General features: G+C 40.6%; 1 protein-coding gene across 1 annotated transcript; it reads left to right on the top strand.

Moving 5' to 3' along the window:
• The first annotated feature begins 50 nt into the window (after positions 1 to 50).
• On the top strand, positions 51 to 15,711 carry CSRP3 (cysteine and glycine rich protein 3). The gene is made up of 6 exons (XM_009286438.2): positions 51 to 150; positions 6,727 to 6,858; positions 11,339 to 11,507; positions 12,893 to 13,028; positions 13,727 to 13,820; positions 15,002 to 15,711. Exons 2-6 carry the CDS (start codon positions 6,747 to 6,749, stop codon positions 15,079 to 15,081), a joined length of 591 nt encoding a protein of 196 aa, XP_009284713.1. The 5' UTR covers positions 51 to 150; positions 6,727 to 6,746; the 3' UTR covers positions 15,082 to 15,711.
• Positions 15,712 to 16,743: the final 1,032 nt, after the last annotated feature.

The raw sequence follows: 16,743 nt of genomic DNA on the forward strand, positions 1-16,743 counted from the left end.
GCTCAGATCCCTGAAACTCTCTCTCATTCCCCTCCCCTCCCAGCTTATAGGGCCGACAGCGGCGGCCGCTGCGTTTAAAGAGTGCAAGAATCCTTCGCGCTCAAACCCTTCGAGGCCTAAGAAAACAGGGAGAAACATCCAGTGACCCCAGTAAGTATAGTATATCGCGTTCCGCCAAGACTGTCTGATATAAGGGGTTTTTTTTTCCCAACAGGTGGTAGGAACAGCTTATTGCTCGACAATGAGAAATGTGTAGGTAGAGTACAGAGACGCGAGTCCTACAGAGCTGACAGCATTATTTTAGGTTTGGAGGAGCCAACGGATAAAAGAGATCCTCCCGGGCTTCGCAGCTCGTTTAGTAGCTACTAGTGTTGCAAGAACAGGGCTGTGGGGATCCTCGTTAATGAGACACGTTTTGACTACATGCAAGACCAGATAACAGAAGTTTCAGAAGCTTTAAAAAATTTTGTTAGAGAGCTACAGAATTATGTTCTCCACAAATAGTTTGTCTTTGTACATATGCTTTTTAAAGCATACAAATTCACGTGCTTTCATAATTTCTCAGATAAAAGTATACTAGAAGTGAAAAAAAAAAAAAACCAACCAACCAAAACCCCTCAAAATATTTAATGTCAGTGACCAATTGGTTTTATATCAAGTGAGAAGGAAACTTCTATGCAGGCTTGACCGAAAATGGCTAGATAAGAATGCAGGATGAAAGAATTCACACGTCCATTACTCAAGCATTAAAAGGCAGCACGGTTGGTCAAGTCTTCAGAAAAGCCCCTATAGTTTTAAAAAAAAAAAAAAGTTATTTACTTTAAAAAGTTTTCTACCTAAAGGTAAAATTATTTCAAAGAATAAAGCCTTGTACGTAGATAAAATAATTCTGTGTCTGATCTCAATCATCACGGCAACGTTTCACGGTCTGTAACAGTTTTGCTTGGCACTTAAGAGACTTAGTGCACAGATAAGGATTCAGAGAAGGATCTTGTGGAAGGAACAGTGAAAGTTGATAGCCCAGGATTAGGTCTGGAAAAAGGAACCCGTCATTTGTACAGCAGGACGCAGTTTCTCACAGCCACATGAATCCAACTGAACTCTGTGCGTCTATGTGCGAGTATGTGTGTGTGTGGGGGGGTGGTTTTTTAAGTCAGAACTGAGTACCTTGTTCTAGTGTCGGGGTATCTTGTTTTATGGAGGTGCAATCTTAAATTTCTGCAACAGTGTGCATCAAGGAAGTTTTAAAAGAAATGTGGTGTTACTATGCTACAATAATAATAGATAATTGGAAGGACGCAGAGATGAAAGCAAAGGATTCGGACACAGGACTGTGGGTTTTTCTATCGGCTTTGCACATCACGTGCTTCATACCAAGTCACTTAAAATCTTTTGTTTCAAAAGGGCTGGTGTAACTTAGAGTGACGAGTGTCAATGAAAAATCATATTAACTTTCCTGTGTCAGTGTGGAAATTCCCATCCCTTGATCTCCATGTGTTGGGTTACTGCCGAAATAAAGGAAAAATGTTAGTCATCATGAGACCGTGGTGGAGGCTAAACGCACGACCCTAACTAATAAACTGAAAATTTACTTGTATCCATAGTCCATTGAATGCATCGGAATATAAGAAATATGATTTTTCATATTTCATTTTTTCATGTTATGTTATACATAACAATATTGCATCTTTCATTAAATGAGCTCACTCTCCAAATACAAACATTTTCTCTGGTGTGAGTCTATTCTGCCGAGAGAAAACGCTTTCTGCAATGGATTGGATTTTGACAAAAACACCTTCAGGCTTTTTGAGATGCAGTGGCAGGAATTGTGCTTTACACCGCAGGCACATCAAGATAAAACATAACATAGGAGCGTTAGTTGCAGAGAAAGAGAAAAACTAGAGCAGCATTTTATTGCTACTTTTATAAAGGGAGCTATATATTGTTACAGCCCCACGGTGCTGGTGAGGCGAGTAACACTAAGGACGGTCGAATGACGGTGGTCACAGGACAGGTCAGCAGCGGAGCTGCGATTAGATACCGAAAGAGGTCCTGGCTGCATCGGCATTTCCCACAGACTTCAGCTGGGAAAAGAATTTCCAATGCAGCCTTGATACTTGCATTTCAATGCAGACAGTGATTTAATTTGATATTATCACTGTTTATTTATTAGGTAAGGAATCAGTATTCTTATACTTCTAACCGAGTCTAGACTGAACAGCTAGCTGGGACTAAAATAAAGAGAGATGCAAGGCACATCCTATCCATCGGTCCCGGTACAGCATTTCTACCACCGTTTCTACCAGTGGTCATGAAGACCGATGTTTCCCATTCTGTTTATCCACTTGCAAGCCATTCTGCAGCACAGGTGGCACCCTGAGATAACCCTCCCAGCCACACAACAAGTGACTTCTGCAGTCCATTCAGATATGATTTGAGCTCTGGACTGTCAAATGTGTAAGCACTTAGAAGGGAAAACCTCGTGTTTAGCAAGGAAACACCAGAATTACTTTCAACATCTTTTTCACCCGCACCGCACTGTCTAGCGCTAGCGCTGCCTTTTACTTCTCTACACAACTTCATCGGGCCAATACTGCATCCACCTCCCATTTAGATCAATGGATCTAAATATATTTTTAGATTATATTCTTATCAATAGCACTCTAATCAGAGCGAGACACACTGTGACAGTTATGCGACATCCAGATTTGTACAGTATGACTAACAGCCCAACAGAAGACGGCTCACATTTTTTCATGCCCCTGCAGAGCACAGAAACACTTCAAAGGCTTCCTTGCTCTGAGGCTAGCCTAGATAGTAGTGTTACAAGCTCTAAATAATGAGAAGCACGTATCCTTGGCTGCACATCCGATGTGTGTAAATTCTACTCCATATAGGAGCTGCATTTTGAAATGGAAGGATACGAGCTGCTGCATGCTATTAGAGCGAGACCAAGAACACTCCTCCAGCTTAACAGTACCGTGAGCGCCTGCCAACATGCCGCAATATTAATACTCAAAAGTTCCTCTGTCACATGTTTAATACATTTAGAGTGGGCCCACTCTACTTCCCACTAGATCACCAAAATATAACGAGTACCATGTGGTTAGCAGCCACTGCAAGTTAACCAGGTTTAGACAACAAAGTTCAGGGAATTTCAAGGGGATTTAGATACTGACACCCAACGAAATTCACTGAAGTTAAGACTGTGTATAATTTTTTCCTACCACAAATAGGAGACTGAGTTCTATCTGCACGTTGTAAGGATGGCAATTTAATCCACCGTTATAATTTAGACGCGTAGAAAACTGTGAATGCCATATACCCTGTGGAATTTACTTGCCCGTGGCAAGACTGCCGCACAGGCAGCATCCGCAGGGATGGCCGCTGCAGTTCGGTGTTCGGAGAGATGAACAAAGCAAGGACACGAAGAGCACGGACTTGCCCGGGTACCTCACCCAGCTGTTAAGCCAGCCAGCGCAGACATCACGGCACACGCTGCCATTCTTACGCCGATATCCTTATGGGAACGTTTTTACTGTGACTTCTTTCTCCTACAGCTTCCCATCAGGTGATGCCAAAAAGACATGGAAAATGTGTATGCATGCCCAGTCACGTTACTATAATTAGCGTCAGGAGCAATGGTTCTTTTAAGAGCTCTAACCACAGCCCGTAAGAGCACAAGGTTCACTACCACGCATTATCAGACTTTTTCAGAGATTATTTTTTTTCCTTCAGCTAATTACATAATTGGAGCTACTTTCCAACAAGCATCCCGCTGCCACAGGCTGCGACGCTCGGTGTGCCTTTGAGGGGAACTAAAACAGCAGAAGCAGTTTTACAGAGACTGGAGGTACAAACCGCTCTCCTCCCAGGCAGCTATCGGTGCTGCTCGAGCTGGGAAGGGATTCGACTGGAAACTTGATTTGAGAGGGAACACTGTGAACGCAAAAATCTCATTTTAATTTTCAAGAAAGTGTCACAAAACTGATTTTTATCTCCCGTCCCTCTTCCTTCTCTTAAAATGTTTGAAGCATTACTTGAACTATTTTTATAAGAGAAAAAAATGGCACCGATACAGAAGTACTTTAAAAATAGGAGAAAATACAGAATGGCAGAATGAGACACTAAGATTTTACCTACGTGAAAGATTTCTCTCCGTTTCTTTACCTCCCATTTAAAAGAAACGGAAAAAGGACTTTAGCAGTTCTATTCAGTAAAGCCTTCGCTGAGTAAGAAGGGGCCAAATTCATAGTCTGTTCCTTGCATGCAGTTATTTTTGTTTCTTATCGCAGCTGCATCAGATTTTTGCTTCTTACTCGTTACATACAGATAAACAGTCAGAGGCAAGCCGAGTTTTCTTTTCCTTCTTGCATCATTACTGTTTTCTAACTGTCAGAGCAGGTCGGCTCGTGAACAGCCTCCCGAGAGAACTGTAGTGCCTGAAAGAGATTAACGATGCCGTTGCTGTATGACAGCAGAGGGCTAGGCTGACTGAGGCGGGGAGGTTGTTCAGCTGAGCATAAATCAGCCTCACAAAGAGAAGGAGAGATTGGATCTTGCGTGAGGATGACAGGTATGCCGTCTACCGCAGGCAGCAGTCACATCAGTGCATATGTAATTATACGGGGTTAAGGATATACTAATAACCGCAGTACTAAAGCGGAGATGTTTGGATATGCTGGTATCTGCATTGTTATCAGACACTGATTGTTAAAATGTGCTCACGTTGCTACGTCTTCCGTGCTATTGCTTTAGCACGCGCACACGCTCCTACGCTATCTTCCTTTTGCTGAACAGACGTGTCTTTTATACCATTGCATGGTTTTTAGCATTAGCAGCCAGAAAGAATTCCCTTCGGCTTCAGGTTAAGCTTGCAGAGCTGGCATGCAGAAATTGTGCATTTCATTCTGAAATTCAGAAGATACAGTACAGAAGTCACTAAAACGATGATAAACATGGGACATTAGCATCCAACATACAGACATATGTATGTCTGTACATACAGACATAGTAAAATGTTAGTCTAAAATGCAAGCCATTTAAAATACCAGCTATGTTACATCAATGCTGTGATAAATTCCCCTCTCTCTCTCCCTCTCACTTGACTTCAGAAGAAAATTCTCAGGTAGCAGGCCTGATTCAGTGTTCACAATCCTTTTCTTAGTTAAGAATATCTCATGGTGAATTTAATCAAATACAAATAGCACAAGAGGGCTTCAAAAGAACTATAATAAGAAGGTGACTGGTTTTCCAAGAAGGAGAAGGAAGGTCTGCGCCAGGAGCTTGGAACATCCCGATAATACGATGTGCAGATGACAAGATGACGTCCCAGTCTTTCCAGAAACGATGACTCAAACAAGAAAACAGAAGGGCAAAGCGTAGGTTGGGGTTGTTTCAGATGCGTGATAGCACAATCATCAGGAAGGGCACTTACTGAACCTGCCGTCAGGTGACCTAAGCTGGGCTCCTGGCTCCGACACTGCCCTCCTGTGTGACCTTGGGCAAGTCACTTCAGCAGTAACTGGAATAGTAAGAACTGGAACAGTAAGCACTACTCTCTTTTTTTTTTTTCCCCCCTCAGATGTTTAGATTTTTAAAACAATTGACAAAGAAAAAACATGCCTTAAGCATCTTAGGAACCTATCTGTTATTACTTTATAATGGCTGTGCAGCACAGTGATCTTGCAGCTGTTTTATGAGGAATTCAGAAAAGCAACAAACAACTTGCTTCTATTAAAGCATCCTCTGAAATAACATCGTACATTTGTTAAACTTCAAGGTGGAACTATCCAGGTGTGAATTGTATAGAATGATACCATACTGACACGGAAAATTGCCTTTATACATGTCACCGAGGAAGCTCATGTGGCACTGGATGAACTAGGATTTGCTTTGGAAAGGTATAAATAGTACTATATGCTGTCTCTTAACAGAGAGTCTAGGTAGAATACTGTTCCGTAGAAAATTTAATGCCAAATACTGTCCACACTTTTGCTTAAACTCCAGTAAAGCTTCGAAGTGTTTGTTAGCCTCCGTTAAAGTTTGCCTCGCAAAACCAGATCAACACACATAAAGCAAAAACTGAGGGGAAAAAAGGCTACGCTGGGATACAGGGGAAGGCAGGATCGAAAGAAAATTACTATTTGTTGGAAAATAAATCCTAGATCCACTACTCCAGAAGAGGTTTGAGTGATCCTGGTACCTTTTTACTGAAACGCCTCACAATCATTTCACCTATTTACCCTCTCAACACACTGAGCTAAGGAATATCCTTATTTACAAAAGAGGGTTGCAGAGGACAGAGGATTTAGGCTGCCCCTGTCCCCCGAAGCACCAGGCTAGCGCCCTCACCCATGGATAGGGTACACTCCTGCTGCCGCACAGCTACGTAGTATTTGCTGGCTACCGGCGTGCCTCAAAAACCCGTTACACCACCCACAGTTCCCGACAGCAAGGAAGGTCTCCCCGGGTCTCCCCTCCTCAGCAGGGCTGTAGAAGCTGGGTGGACCCTCGGTGCCATCTCATCTCTCTGCTACCAGATAATCTACAAGTACTGTGGTGTAATTCATACAAGCCGATATCGGCTTGGGGCCACCCTGCAACAGCAGTTGACTGGAGGGGGGTGTGTGTGTGTGTGTGTGTATAAAAAAAAAAAATCAAGCTGTTCTGTTTAAAATAATTCACTCTTGCTGTTGTATTTATTTATGTAATTTGATTTTCTAGGCTACCCTTCAGATATAAGGATGCCGAACTGGGGAGGTGGAGCCAAATGTGGTGCCTGTGAAAAGACAGTGTACCATGCTGAAGAAATCCAGTGCAACGGAAGGAGTTTTCACAAGACGTGCTTCCTCTGCAGTAAGCTGGGCTACACTGTTTTAACTTCACAGTATTCCCATAGCTCTTTCATTAAAGCTAGTAAATTTTCTTTTGTACTACTTTGCATGCAATAAAGAAGCTTCATAGTTTCCCCAATTCAACACGTTTGCTCACGGGACACCTACAGCAGGCTTTTAAACACCCTAAGCGACGTACAGGACGGTAGAAGCAACCAGCATCAGACTGAATTTCACACAGGGAAAGTTTTGTAAAGCTTATGCATCTTACTTCAGGGAAAGTTCGAAGCAGAGGGCAGTCACATGTTAATCATCCTACCTAAAGTACAGCACAGTGAGACTGGTTCTGGTCCGGCACTCTCTAGAAACCTAAAGATGAAACCCGTTTCCCATCCTTTCAGTCACGGAAGGATGGAAAATGACCGTATCTGTTTTCAAAGCAGGAGTCACTTTTCTGAAATGCCAGTCTGCCGCTCCATAGCGGCTCTTAATAATCAAGCCCAGTTGCCTAGCCCTTTACCCCAGGCAACCTGCCTCTTGGGCTCCTGGCTTTCCTTTTTTCAAACACGCATTGGATGATTTTTGTTAGGGACACTAGAGTGCTGCAGAATCACGGTATCTAGGTCCATCTCCAAGAAACCCTACCTTCTGTCCACAATGTAGCACATGACGCGTTTGTTTCAAGTTTAAAAGCCTAGAAGAACGAAACAAACAGTGCTGGTAAGACTGGAGTATGTCTTGTTAGGATATTATAGGAGATGATTACTTTTGTGGTGAATCCTAACATTAATTCATTTCATACAGGAAAGCTGAACGACATTACCCCAGTGTCATCAAAATCTCCCACCAACACCCTACAAGTGTCTCAGTCTCCTCCTTCCCCGTATTTCATATAGAACCATTTCACTTACTCTTTTACTCCACGCACCTCTGTAATGTTTAGCAGGCAGCTTCCAGGAATTTTGCTTTCTCTGCAGATGAGCTGGCACTGGAAAAATTAGAGAAGGGATCAATTCAGCTCTGTTTGCCCTCTGCAGAGGGAATAAACGATTTGATAAGGACTAAAGATAGCTAAATAGTTTATTTTGCAGACAATGCTTGAGATTTAGTACCTTTGCAGTACGAATTCCAGCATGACAGCTTTGAAGCCACTGAACCCAATTTTTCACCCTCCTTTCCTGGATGGATAGAGAATTCCTGTTTGGAAGCACGAGATGATTGATATTACATGCTTAGATGACACGGTACAGCGCTAGGCAGAATCAGTCCAAAGGACGCTTGAGTCTTCTTTGCCTTTCTCCCAGTGCCCTGCAAGCGATGCCTAAAAGACTGAGTAAGAAAGAATTCCTTCAAAAACTTTTCAGTTAATTGACAACCTTCAGCCAATTCTTAGAGAATGGTAAAAATCTCAGTTCTGTGAAAACTAGAGACTTCTTATTGCTTCCATGTGCCGCCCAGAACAATACTAGATATCAGAGAAACTATAGGTAGAGGGACATAAATGGGGTAATTATGACAAAAGCTTTAACTGACGCTTGTGCTTTATCAAACGCTAGAAAATGATAAGGCAGAAGATGACAAATGAGTAGACATTCCAGTATCTAAGAAAAACAAACAGCTGTCCTAATAGGGCATAGTTAATAATATTTCTCTCCCACCTAATACTGGAACAAGTTTAAGCTTCATTCGTAACATAACTGATTTTTTGTGTGTGTGTGTGTGATTCATGATAAAAAACAATATATCCATAGTTCTGCCAAGTGTTTCTTTGGTTTGTTGTGGAGGGGTTTTTTTTGTTTGTATTTGGTTGGTTGGTTGGGGTTTTTTGGAGGTTTGGGGGTTTTTTTTAGTATTTTATTTGCCCCTTGTAGTTGTAAGTCTAAACTAAATCATTAATAGGTTAGATGATACTAAAAAAAGTATTCCCAGTGGAAGTATGTTTAAGGTCAAAAACTGAAGATGCATCTAAGCCCAGCTGGCATATGAGAGGTGTATTAATTGGCTTTACTTTTCCCATGAATCACACACACTAATCAGCAGCTCCGGACAACTCAGTATCACGTATCATGTTCATGGGCTTTTTGATGAACCAGTTACAGGATTTCATTTCTCAAGAGAAGAAAAGCAATCCTCCCCGACCTAATCTCAGGTACAGAAACAGTTAACCTATTTAGCTGAGCTTTTATATGCTTTTATATTAAATATATATTTTAAATATATTTTATATTTTACATTATATTTGACCGGACACACAAAACACAACAGGATTTTTCGACCAAAAAGTTCAATTCAGGCAAAATTATAAACAATTCAAGCCAACCTGTTAACACAGTAAGCATCAGACAAGCTAAACTATAAATCACGCTCTCCTCCACTCCATACTTTTTCCCTGCAAACGTTATGAGAGAGAAACTTCTTCCCAACAAAGCCTCCTTCCCGTGCAGATTGCTGTTTACCTACCTCGTTTCCCCATCAGCTTTTACTTTAACCGCAGCCGTGACGGACATTTGGCAGGATCTCATGCCATCAACCTGAAACTTCTTCATGCCTGCTCGTGAACGGTATCTGTTGGCAGATGACAGGTCTCAAAGTTATTTCAACAACAGCACTTCAAGGGCTTTTGCTCCATCTGTCGTGGTGAATTGATACTCTATCCCTAAGGTGCCAGAAATAGAAACACTTTATCTACTGCTAGAGTTTCCATCATCCCTTAACTCCCTTAGCAAACATAATTATCATCTCAAAGCAGAAGAGACTGTAGCACGACGAGATCAGGTTCACACATTTACAGAAGCCCCCCGTTTTATTTCTATTACCTATAAATCTATTACCTAAAGGTCTTTGCAAATTATTTTCCCCTCTACGCGGTACAGTGACAAGATTAAAGCTGCAGAGGTTCCAGTATCAGCTTAAATTCTCCGACGTGGATGAATTTTAGACTCACAGCAGGACAGTCAAAATAAACGCGGAGGGAAAAGGGACTAATCAAACACTCAGCTAGCTCTTCTAGAGCTTGAACTTCCAACCGCTTTCAATACTGGTGTATTTCACAGGTTTCTGTTGCTTACACGAGCTAAGCAACTTCATTTTCCAAGCTATCAACAGCCCATGCGTGACTGGAATGCCCCCTGTGGGGCAGGCACTTGTTCAAGGGTAGTTTTAGGGAAAGTTTTTCCCTATTTCTCTCCCCCCCCCCATCAACCACTGTTGACACAGTGAACAATTTGATCGAAGCATTGAAATTTTAGTTTTTAAGCATACTACGAAACCCTGGGTTTTTTTCTATAGGCACTCCGAACTGAAAGCTTCATCCTCTCTCGATGGGGCAGGGGCTGTCTCGTGCCGAGTTCCCAAAACAGTGCAGCATACGCAGCCACCAAGCAGATGAGGAGCGTAGCTACTATTTTCTTCCATTCATTATTGTTCAGTTTCCATGCATAAGCGGCAAGGAGATCCACCGGATCGGTAACAGAATTCAGTCTCTAAACACTGACCAGGTCTCAGAGGAGCAAAGAACTGGGGAGAGAACAATCTAGCTTCCACGGCCACTCGATGAGAGTAACCACGCGCGAGACCGGCCTCAGCAAGGCTCGTTACCTCTACGTGTGGCTTGTGTTTCTCAAAACATGGATACTTGCTTACTGAGATCCCCAAATAAGCAGCTGTTAGCACTCATTAACTTTTGGCCCTTCCAAGTTGAGGCTAGGGTTAAAGTAGTGCCATAGAGGACATAACTTGTATTCCATTATGCATGTCGGGCGTTCCTATGGCACCTTCTGTCCAAAAGTCTCCCAGACTTCTCCTAGTGAGCTAAGCCAAGCAGTACTTCTCTATAACGAACATGACTAGGAAGAGGTCTCTGTTTTTGGAACAGCTATAGTCACACTCTTGCCATCCTGGAGGAAGCCTAACAGAGCTGAGACTACCAGTTATTCGGGATCACTGCTTCGCCTTGCACTACAGCTCAAACAAATGTGACTAGATAAATAAAATATATATTCTGCTTGACTCTGGACATGGTACGTACATTACAGCCTCTTTTAGAAACATGCCACCCTAAACCAGCGTGGGCTGAGATGAGAAAGCCACCGCAGACTCAGAGTGACTATTCTGAAAGGTGCAGATGCACAGCAGAATCTTTACCCCTGCCACCTCTTTTTTTTTTTTTCTTTTTTTTTTTTTTTAAAGATTTGGGAGTTTAGGATGATAATCTCAAATCCATTTTAAGCTTCACAGATGCAGACAAATTGTCTTGACAAGCTCCTGATTTTCCTAGGGTTAGAGTATAACTTTAGAGTGGCAAAAGAGCACGTTGTGTGCACGCGCAACTACTTTAGCAACAGCTCAGTGAAGTTTTATACCGACTACAGGCTAACACCCTCCTTCTCCTGTATTTTTAAAGATACACAAAAATAAAACACTAATTGTAATTATGCTGAACCACATAAATTCAAATTTGAAAATGCAAATGTCCATATGTGCCCCTCTCTTCCCGTTTTCAGTGGCCTGCAGAAAAGCTCTGGACAGTACCACAGTAGCAGCTCACGAATCTGAAATCTACTGCAAAACTTGTTACGGGAGAAAATACGGTCCCAAAGGGATTGGCTTCGGACAAGGGGCAGGATGTCTCAGCACTGATACTGGTGACCATCTAGGCTTGAACCTCCAACAGTGAGTTAAATCCCACTGACAGCACCTTTTTCTGGTACTACTTGTCACTTAGCGGGGTATTTTAGATATTTTATTCTGTTTCCATAACAACATCTAGCATAAGTAGCAGAGCAGACTTTCCTACCACCTTTCCTTCAGTGGACATAGTAATTTACCAGTTTTTAATGACGTTCAGTCTCTTTAAGCCTTCTTTATAAATCATCTCCTCCTTCAATGGGCAATTATTCTGCAGAAGCAGCCTTTATATGCAACCACAGACGTAAATATTCACTGCAATTGTAATTTGCCATTAGTAGCACAGTGGTAAAGTCACATTCACCATAGAACATAAAAGGTTTGGGTTTTTTTTTCCCCCCCCTATCAGAGGCTAAAATACAGTTAGGTTTTACTGTTAGAGAAATAATCACACTACCACATACTGTTAACTCTCCTCTCAATGGGGGAAATAATGTTTCTAAATCCTCCCCGTGGCTCGAATAACAGTCACAAACACACCGAGAGTATGTTTGAACAAAGGAATTCTAATGGGATACCATCTTCCAAAAGCCTCAGCTGCACATTAATTATCTCCGACAGTACATTTTTATAGTATTTTTCTACGATTCTCAAAGCTGCCCATTTCCAAATCAACGATGCCTTCTTCTGATATTGCTATAAGGAAACCAATTAACCAATATGCTGTACAGGAAATAAAAGCTTAAATAATGTATTTAACTGTAGCTCCTTGTAAGATATGAATCCATCACGGGCAGAGTTCTGTACCACAAACTGTCATGGCCTGTAGATTTAATGACCTGTTGCAGTCCGACAATCCGGAAAGTCAAGTGTCATTCTGTGAAAGGCTTTAAGCTAGCACAAAGACATAAAGCACAGAGTCCAGAAATACAAAGCAAAGCTACTTTTCTGATGTGCTTTTGACCCTAGGCCAGCTAAGAACCCCAGTTCCCTGTCCAAACGTTACAGTGACTAATGAAACAACTGCATGCAAAATCTAAGGGTTATTTTCTGCTCGCTACTGAGTACCAGCAGATAGCCAGTTACAAAGAGAGGACTTTTGCTTGTATTTTCCCTCTTGCCTCTCAATAAAACAAAATTCTTTTTTACTTTCACTTTTCATTAATCTTTTCTGCATGTGGCTACTGTCAGCTCCATGTACTCAGCCAAAAACAGGTTACACCAGTGGTTACAGTATCGGCTTTTCAACCACACAACGCAGAATTCAATAGAATACTTCCATTCCCCCCACCACCACCACCACTTTTGCACGTCTAAGACCAGTAATTTAGTAGTTTTTATCCCTTACCAAGAAATCATGAAATCATATTTCTAGAATGAAGATAACATTTTTAAGCAGTATTTTAAAACACTGAAAACTTCTGTTTTAGGGGGTCACCAAAGCCTGCTCGCCCTTCTACACCAACTAATCCTTCGAAGTTTGCCAAAAAGATGGTAGATGTGGATAAATGTCCCCGTTGCGGCAAATCAGTGTATGCTGCAGAGAAGATCATGGGCGGAGGAAAAGTAAGTAGTTACTACAGCACTAGAAACAAAGCACGCTTTTATGATGGTGATAAACTATAGCTAGTAGGTCCTTGATCTTTTAAGTTTTCACTCATAGTCTCGATGAAGAAAACATGAGGGTGAATTAGCAAATTGCTCCAGAGTCCGACGTACTGACTTTCAGCTTTAAAACCATGTGCTTTTCGTAAGCCACCTTCAACTTTTTGTATCTTGTTGATGTCCGAGGAACAACTCCTGGCTACAGTACAGGCTGGCTCTTCTACCACTGTCATTCTACTAACATCTCTGGGGATATTTATAATTTAAACATTTATTTGTAGTGGCAATTGCAGATAAATTGAAGAGATTCTGTGACTAGAAAGCCTGCCTCACATGACGCGCTAGCTCTCTGCTCTAGGAACTCTCACTAGAATATTATCTCTGCACATCAAAGAAACGGCCAAAAGAAGAGTAATATCTATAGCGCTCTGCTTTTTACTAAGCCTCCATTAATAACAGAGTCACTAGGTAAGATCTTGATATGGGATAATAAAGTAATTGAAAAAAAGACTAATCTAGAATGACTAAAAATAGAAGCCATAAGACCAACAAGACAATTTTAACCTTTTCACACCATAAAGAGCAACAGTGTGTTGCGTCCGGTATCTGCTAGCTGTGCTCTTCCTGCAATATACAATGAATTGTCTTAATTTCCTCAGCCTTGGCATAAGACGTGCTTCCGCTGTGCTATTTGTGGGAAGAGTTTAGAATCTACGAATGTTACAGACAAAGATGGAGAGCTCTACTGTAAAGGTAAGAATTGTAAACGAGCTGAACTGGGTTACTGAGTCAATCTAAAATTATTCTTTTTAAGACCTGGTATTGCCATCACGATTTACCTTGCTGCATGCTTAACAACTTCATGAAATTTCATTTCATCTTTTTTAACAACTTTCTGAAAGCAAAGAGCTATGGTGACATTGCAGTTGCATCTTCTACTATTAACATTTAAATTCTGAAGTTGTAATTTTTCTACAAATGACATCCTTTCAGATCTGTCCTCAGACCTTCTAACAGGAACGCTGGCCGTATCTGCTGGGCAGATTCTTGTACCTGCACAATCTCTCTCACTCAAAAAAAACCCCCAACCCAAAGCAACCAACCAACCAAACAACCCAAAGCACAAAGACCCAGATCTTCAAAGGTCATCTGTCTAAGGTCACGGTCCTAATTAGACTTCTTCCCAGTAAGAGTTAAAAGATACTTCCACTATATTGGTAGTACAGAAGGTGATGCATTCATGCCAAATTATACACCCAGATGTTCTTCTCAGATCAAGAAAGTTCACAGGACTTCACTTGACTCTTAGGAAGAGCTTAAAGTGAAAAATATGCAAAGTTTTTATATCCTAGGCTAAATTTTACAGAGAGTCCTAGAGAAGAACACTTCAGTTTTGTGACTTTGGGTGCAGTCTGACAACTGCAGGTGATCAAATTAGGATATTTTGATAAATGTGCTGACCATTACTACTTCAGAACTACTAGCAGAGTTGTGGTAAGTAACTATGAACACACTTAGCAATAGAGAGTTAAAATGAAATGGTTTGAACTACCATCAATAGTTTCTGGACTAAGCTCTAGTTCTTTTAACCTCCTTTGAAAACCTCCGACTTATCACTCAGTCTGTATTACTCATACAGACCAAGTTTTACTGAGTATTTTCAGACTGGAAAGTAGTTTTAATGAAAATATTACTTAGATCCTAAATACAAACAGTTTCTTCTTTTTTGGAGAAGATTAGATGTGACTTTTGTTTAATTCAAATATGTGATTCCAGTTTCACTATTAGAACCTGTCGACACTTCCGAGAAAGACGCTGTTTCAGATTTCCTTCCTTTTATTAACTTAAGTTTGGAAGCAGTACTAAAAATGAAAGTCATTTACCTTTATATGAAAACATTCACAATACCATTTACCTCCCTCCTTCTTTTGCAGTTTGCTACGCAAAAAATTTTGGTCCCAAAGGAATTGGGTTCGGTGGCCTCACTCAAGTGGAAAAGAAAGAGTGCGAATGAGGAGAAATGGATGCAACAGACTCAAACTGCTGTTGATGCCACCGAGTGATAGTTGTCAAGTAAACCGTTATCACATATTGCTAAGAACCTAGGGCATTTGTTTAATATTTTCCACCTTGCAGGAAAAACTTGTGAGCTTGTATCTTAAGAAATTCTTAGAATAGCTTAAAAAGGTACAGTGATAAAACTAGATTCATGTTTGTTTTACAGTAAATAAAGACAAAAAACCTCATGGAACATTATTCATGGAACATTATTGCTTCTTAAACTAGTATTTACCACACTTCAGACTGGAATTTTAAAGACTCAGCATACTGTCCCGTTAAGACAGAGATACCTTATGCAGCGCAAGGGTCAGAGTGTTCCGACTTAAGCCATAGTTTCCTTCCTTCAGAATGTTACGCCGTCTGTATTTCTACCAATCTCCGAATGGAGTTTTGAACGTTTTGACATTTTGTGTTATGGCAAAGTAGATGTTATTCACTTTGAGACAATTAAAAAGGATTTGAAATTCTTTCTCTCAAAGGGAGATATTTCTGAAGAAAAACAACATTTGCTTAGAATACAGTGTTGTAAGTTTTGTAATCGTATGTTTTCAAGCTACAATAAAGTACTGATATTGCTTCACATTATTTTTACTCAAATTTGCTTATGCTTTATGTGTTACAATGTCGCAGATAAATGCATTTCACTGACACGTATGAAATCGCCCATTTCTTAACTACAAGAAATCTGTTTCATTACACTACTTTACTCTTATGTTGTCAGTTCTAGACGGTATTTAACTTTAATGTTCTGATCTTTATCTGTTTCCCTGCTGGTTTTCATTATTTCCTACTTTGACTTACATTCAAAACCACACTGCCCAGCTGGCCACTCCAGACTGATGTTGTAGCCTTTTCTTGAGAACATGGCTGACATCTAGCTATTCAAGATCTATGCATGCAGCTGGGAATAATTCCCTTGTTTTATATACATTGCTATTTTCCATCATGAACTTACCCATTTTCATACGCTAACAGGGCATATTTAGATGCAAAACATAAGGCAAAGAGTCAGGCTTTTCCTTATGGTTTTGTGCCTACCTGTTCTTAAATACCTCACTGGTCACATATCCCTGGAATCTATTTCAGTCTGTAAAAATACACTTAGAAGCAAGAAAGCTCTATTTTATTACATGTAAACCCTCCAAATACAAAGACTTAATAGAGGTTTTCACAGCATAAGCAATAAAATTGCAGGGTAATTGTAATATTAAATTTCTCAATATGAACACTCCCCTTAATAAAAGAAAATTACATTTGAAAGTTATCTGCAAAATAAAGCAAAGGGTACCAACATGGTTTTGTTAGAAGCATGAAAGCTCTATTTTATTACATGTAAACCCTCCAAATACAAAGACTTAATAGAGGTTTTCACAGCATAAGCAATAAAATTGCAGGGTAATTGTAATATTAAATTTCTCAATATGAACACTCCCCTTAATAAAAGAAAATTACATTTGAAAGTTATCTGCAAAATAAAGCAAAGGGTACCAACATGGTTTTGAAATTCTGCCCTAAAAACTTACCTTTAAAAAAATATATTCTTAGTGTCACCTCATCACAGAAAATTTCCAATAGTTTCAGCCCAAACTATATATACACATACAGTGACTGTTCC

Source organism: Aptenodytes forsteri, unplaced genomic scaffold, assembly GCF_000699145.1.
Source record: "Aptenodytes forsteri isolate BGI_AS27 unplaced genomic scaffold, ASM69914v1 Scaffold252, whole genome shotgun sequence".
Classification (NCBI taxonomy): domain Eukaryota; kingdom Metazoa; phylum Chordata; class Aves; order Sphenisciformes; family Spheniscidae; genus Aptenodytes; species Aptenodytes forsteri.

Bases quoted from the DNA above. Each gene is read 5' to 3' on its own strand.
- CSRP3 (XM_009286438.2), top strand. From the start codon at position 6,747: ATGCCGAACTGGGGAGGTGGAGCCAAATGTGGTGCCTGTGAAAAGACA. The intron at 6,859-11,338 runs GTAAGCTGGGCT...TCCCGTTTTCAG, and splicing joins CAAGACGTGCTTCCTCTGCA to TGGCCTGCAGAAAAGCTCTG. The intron at 11,508-12,892 runs GTGAGTTAAATC...CTTCTGTTTTAG, and splicing joins CTAGGCTTGAACCTCCAACA to GGGGTCACCAAAGCCTGCTC.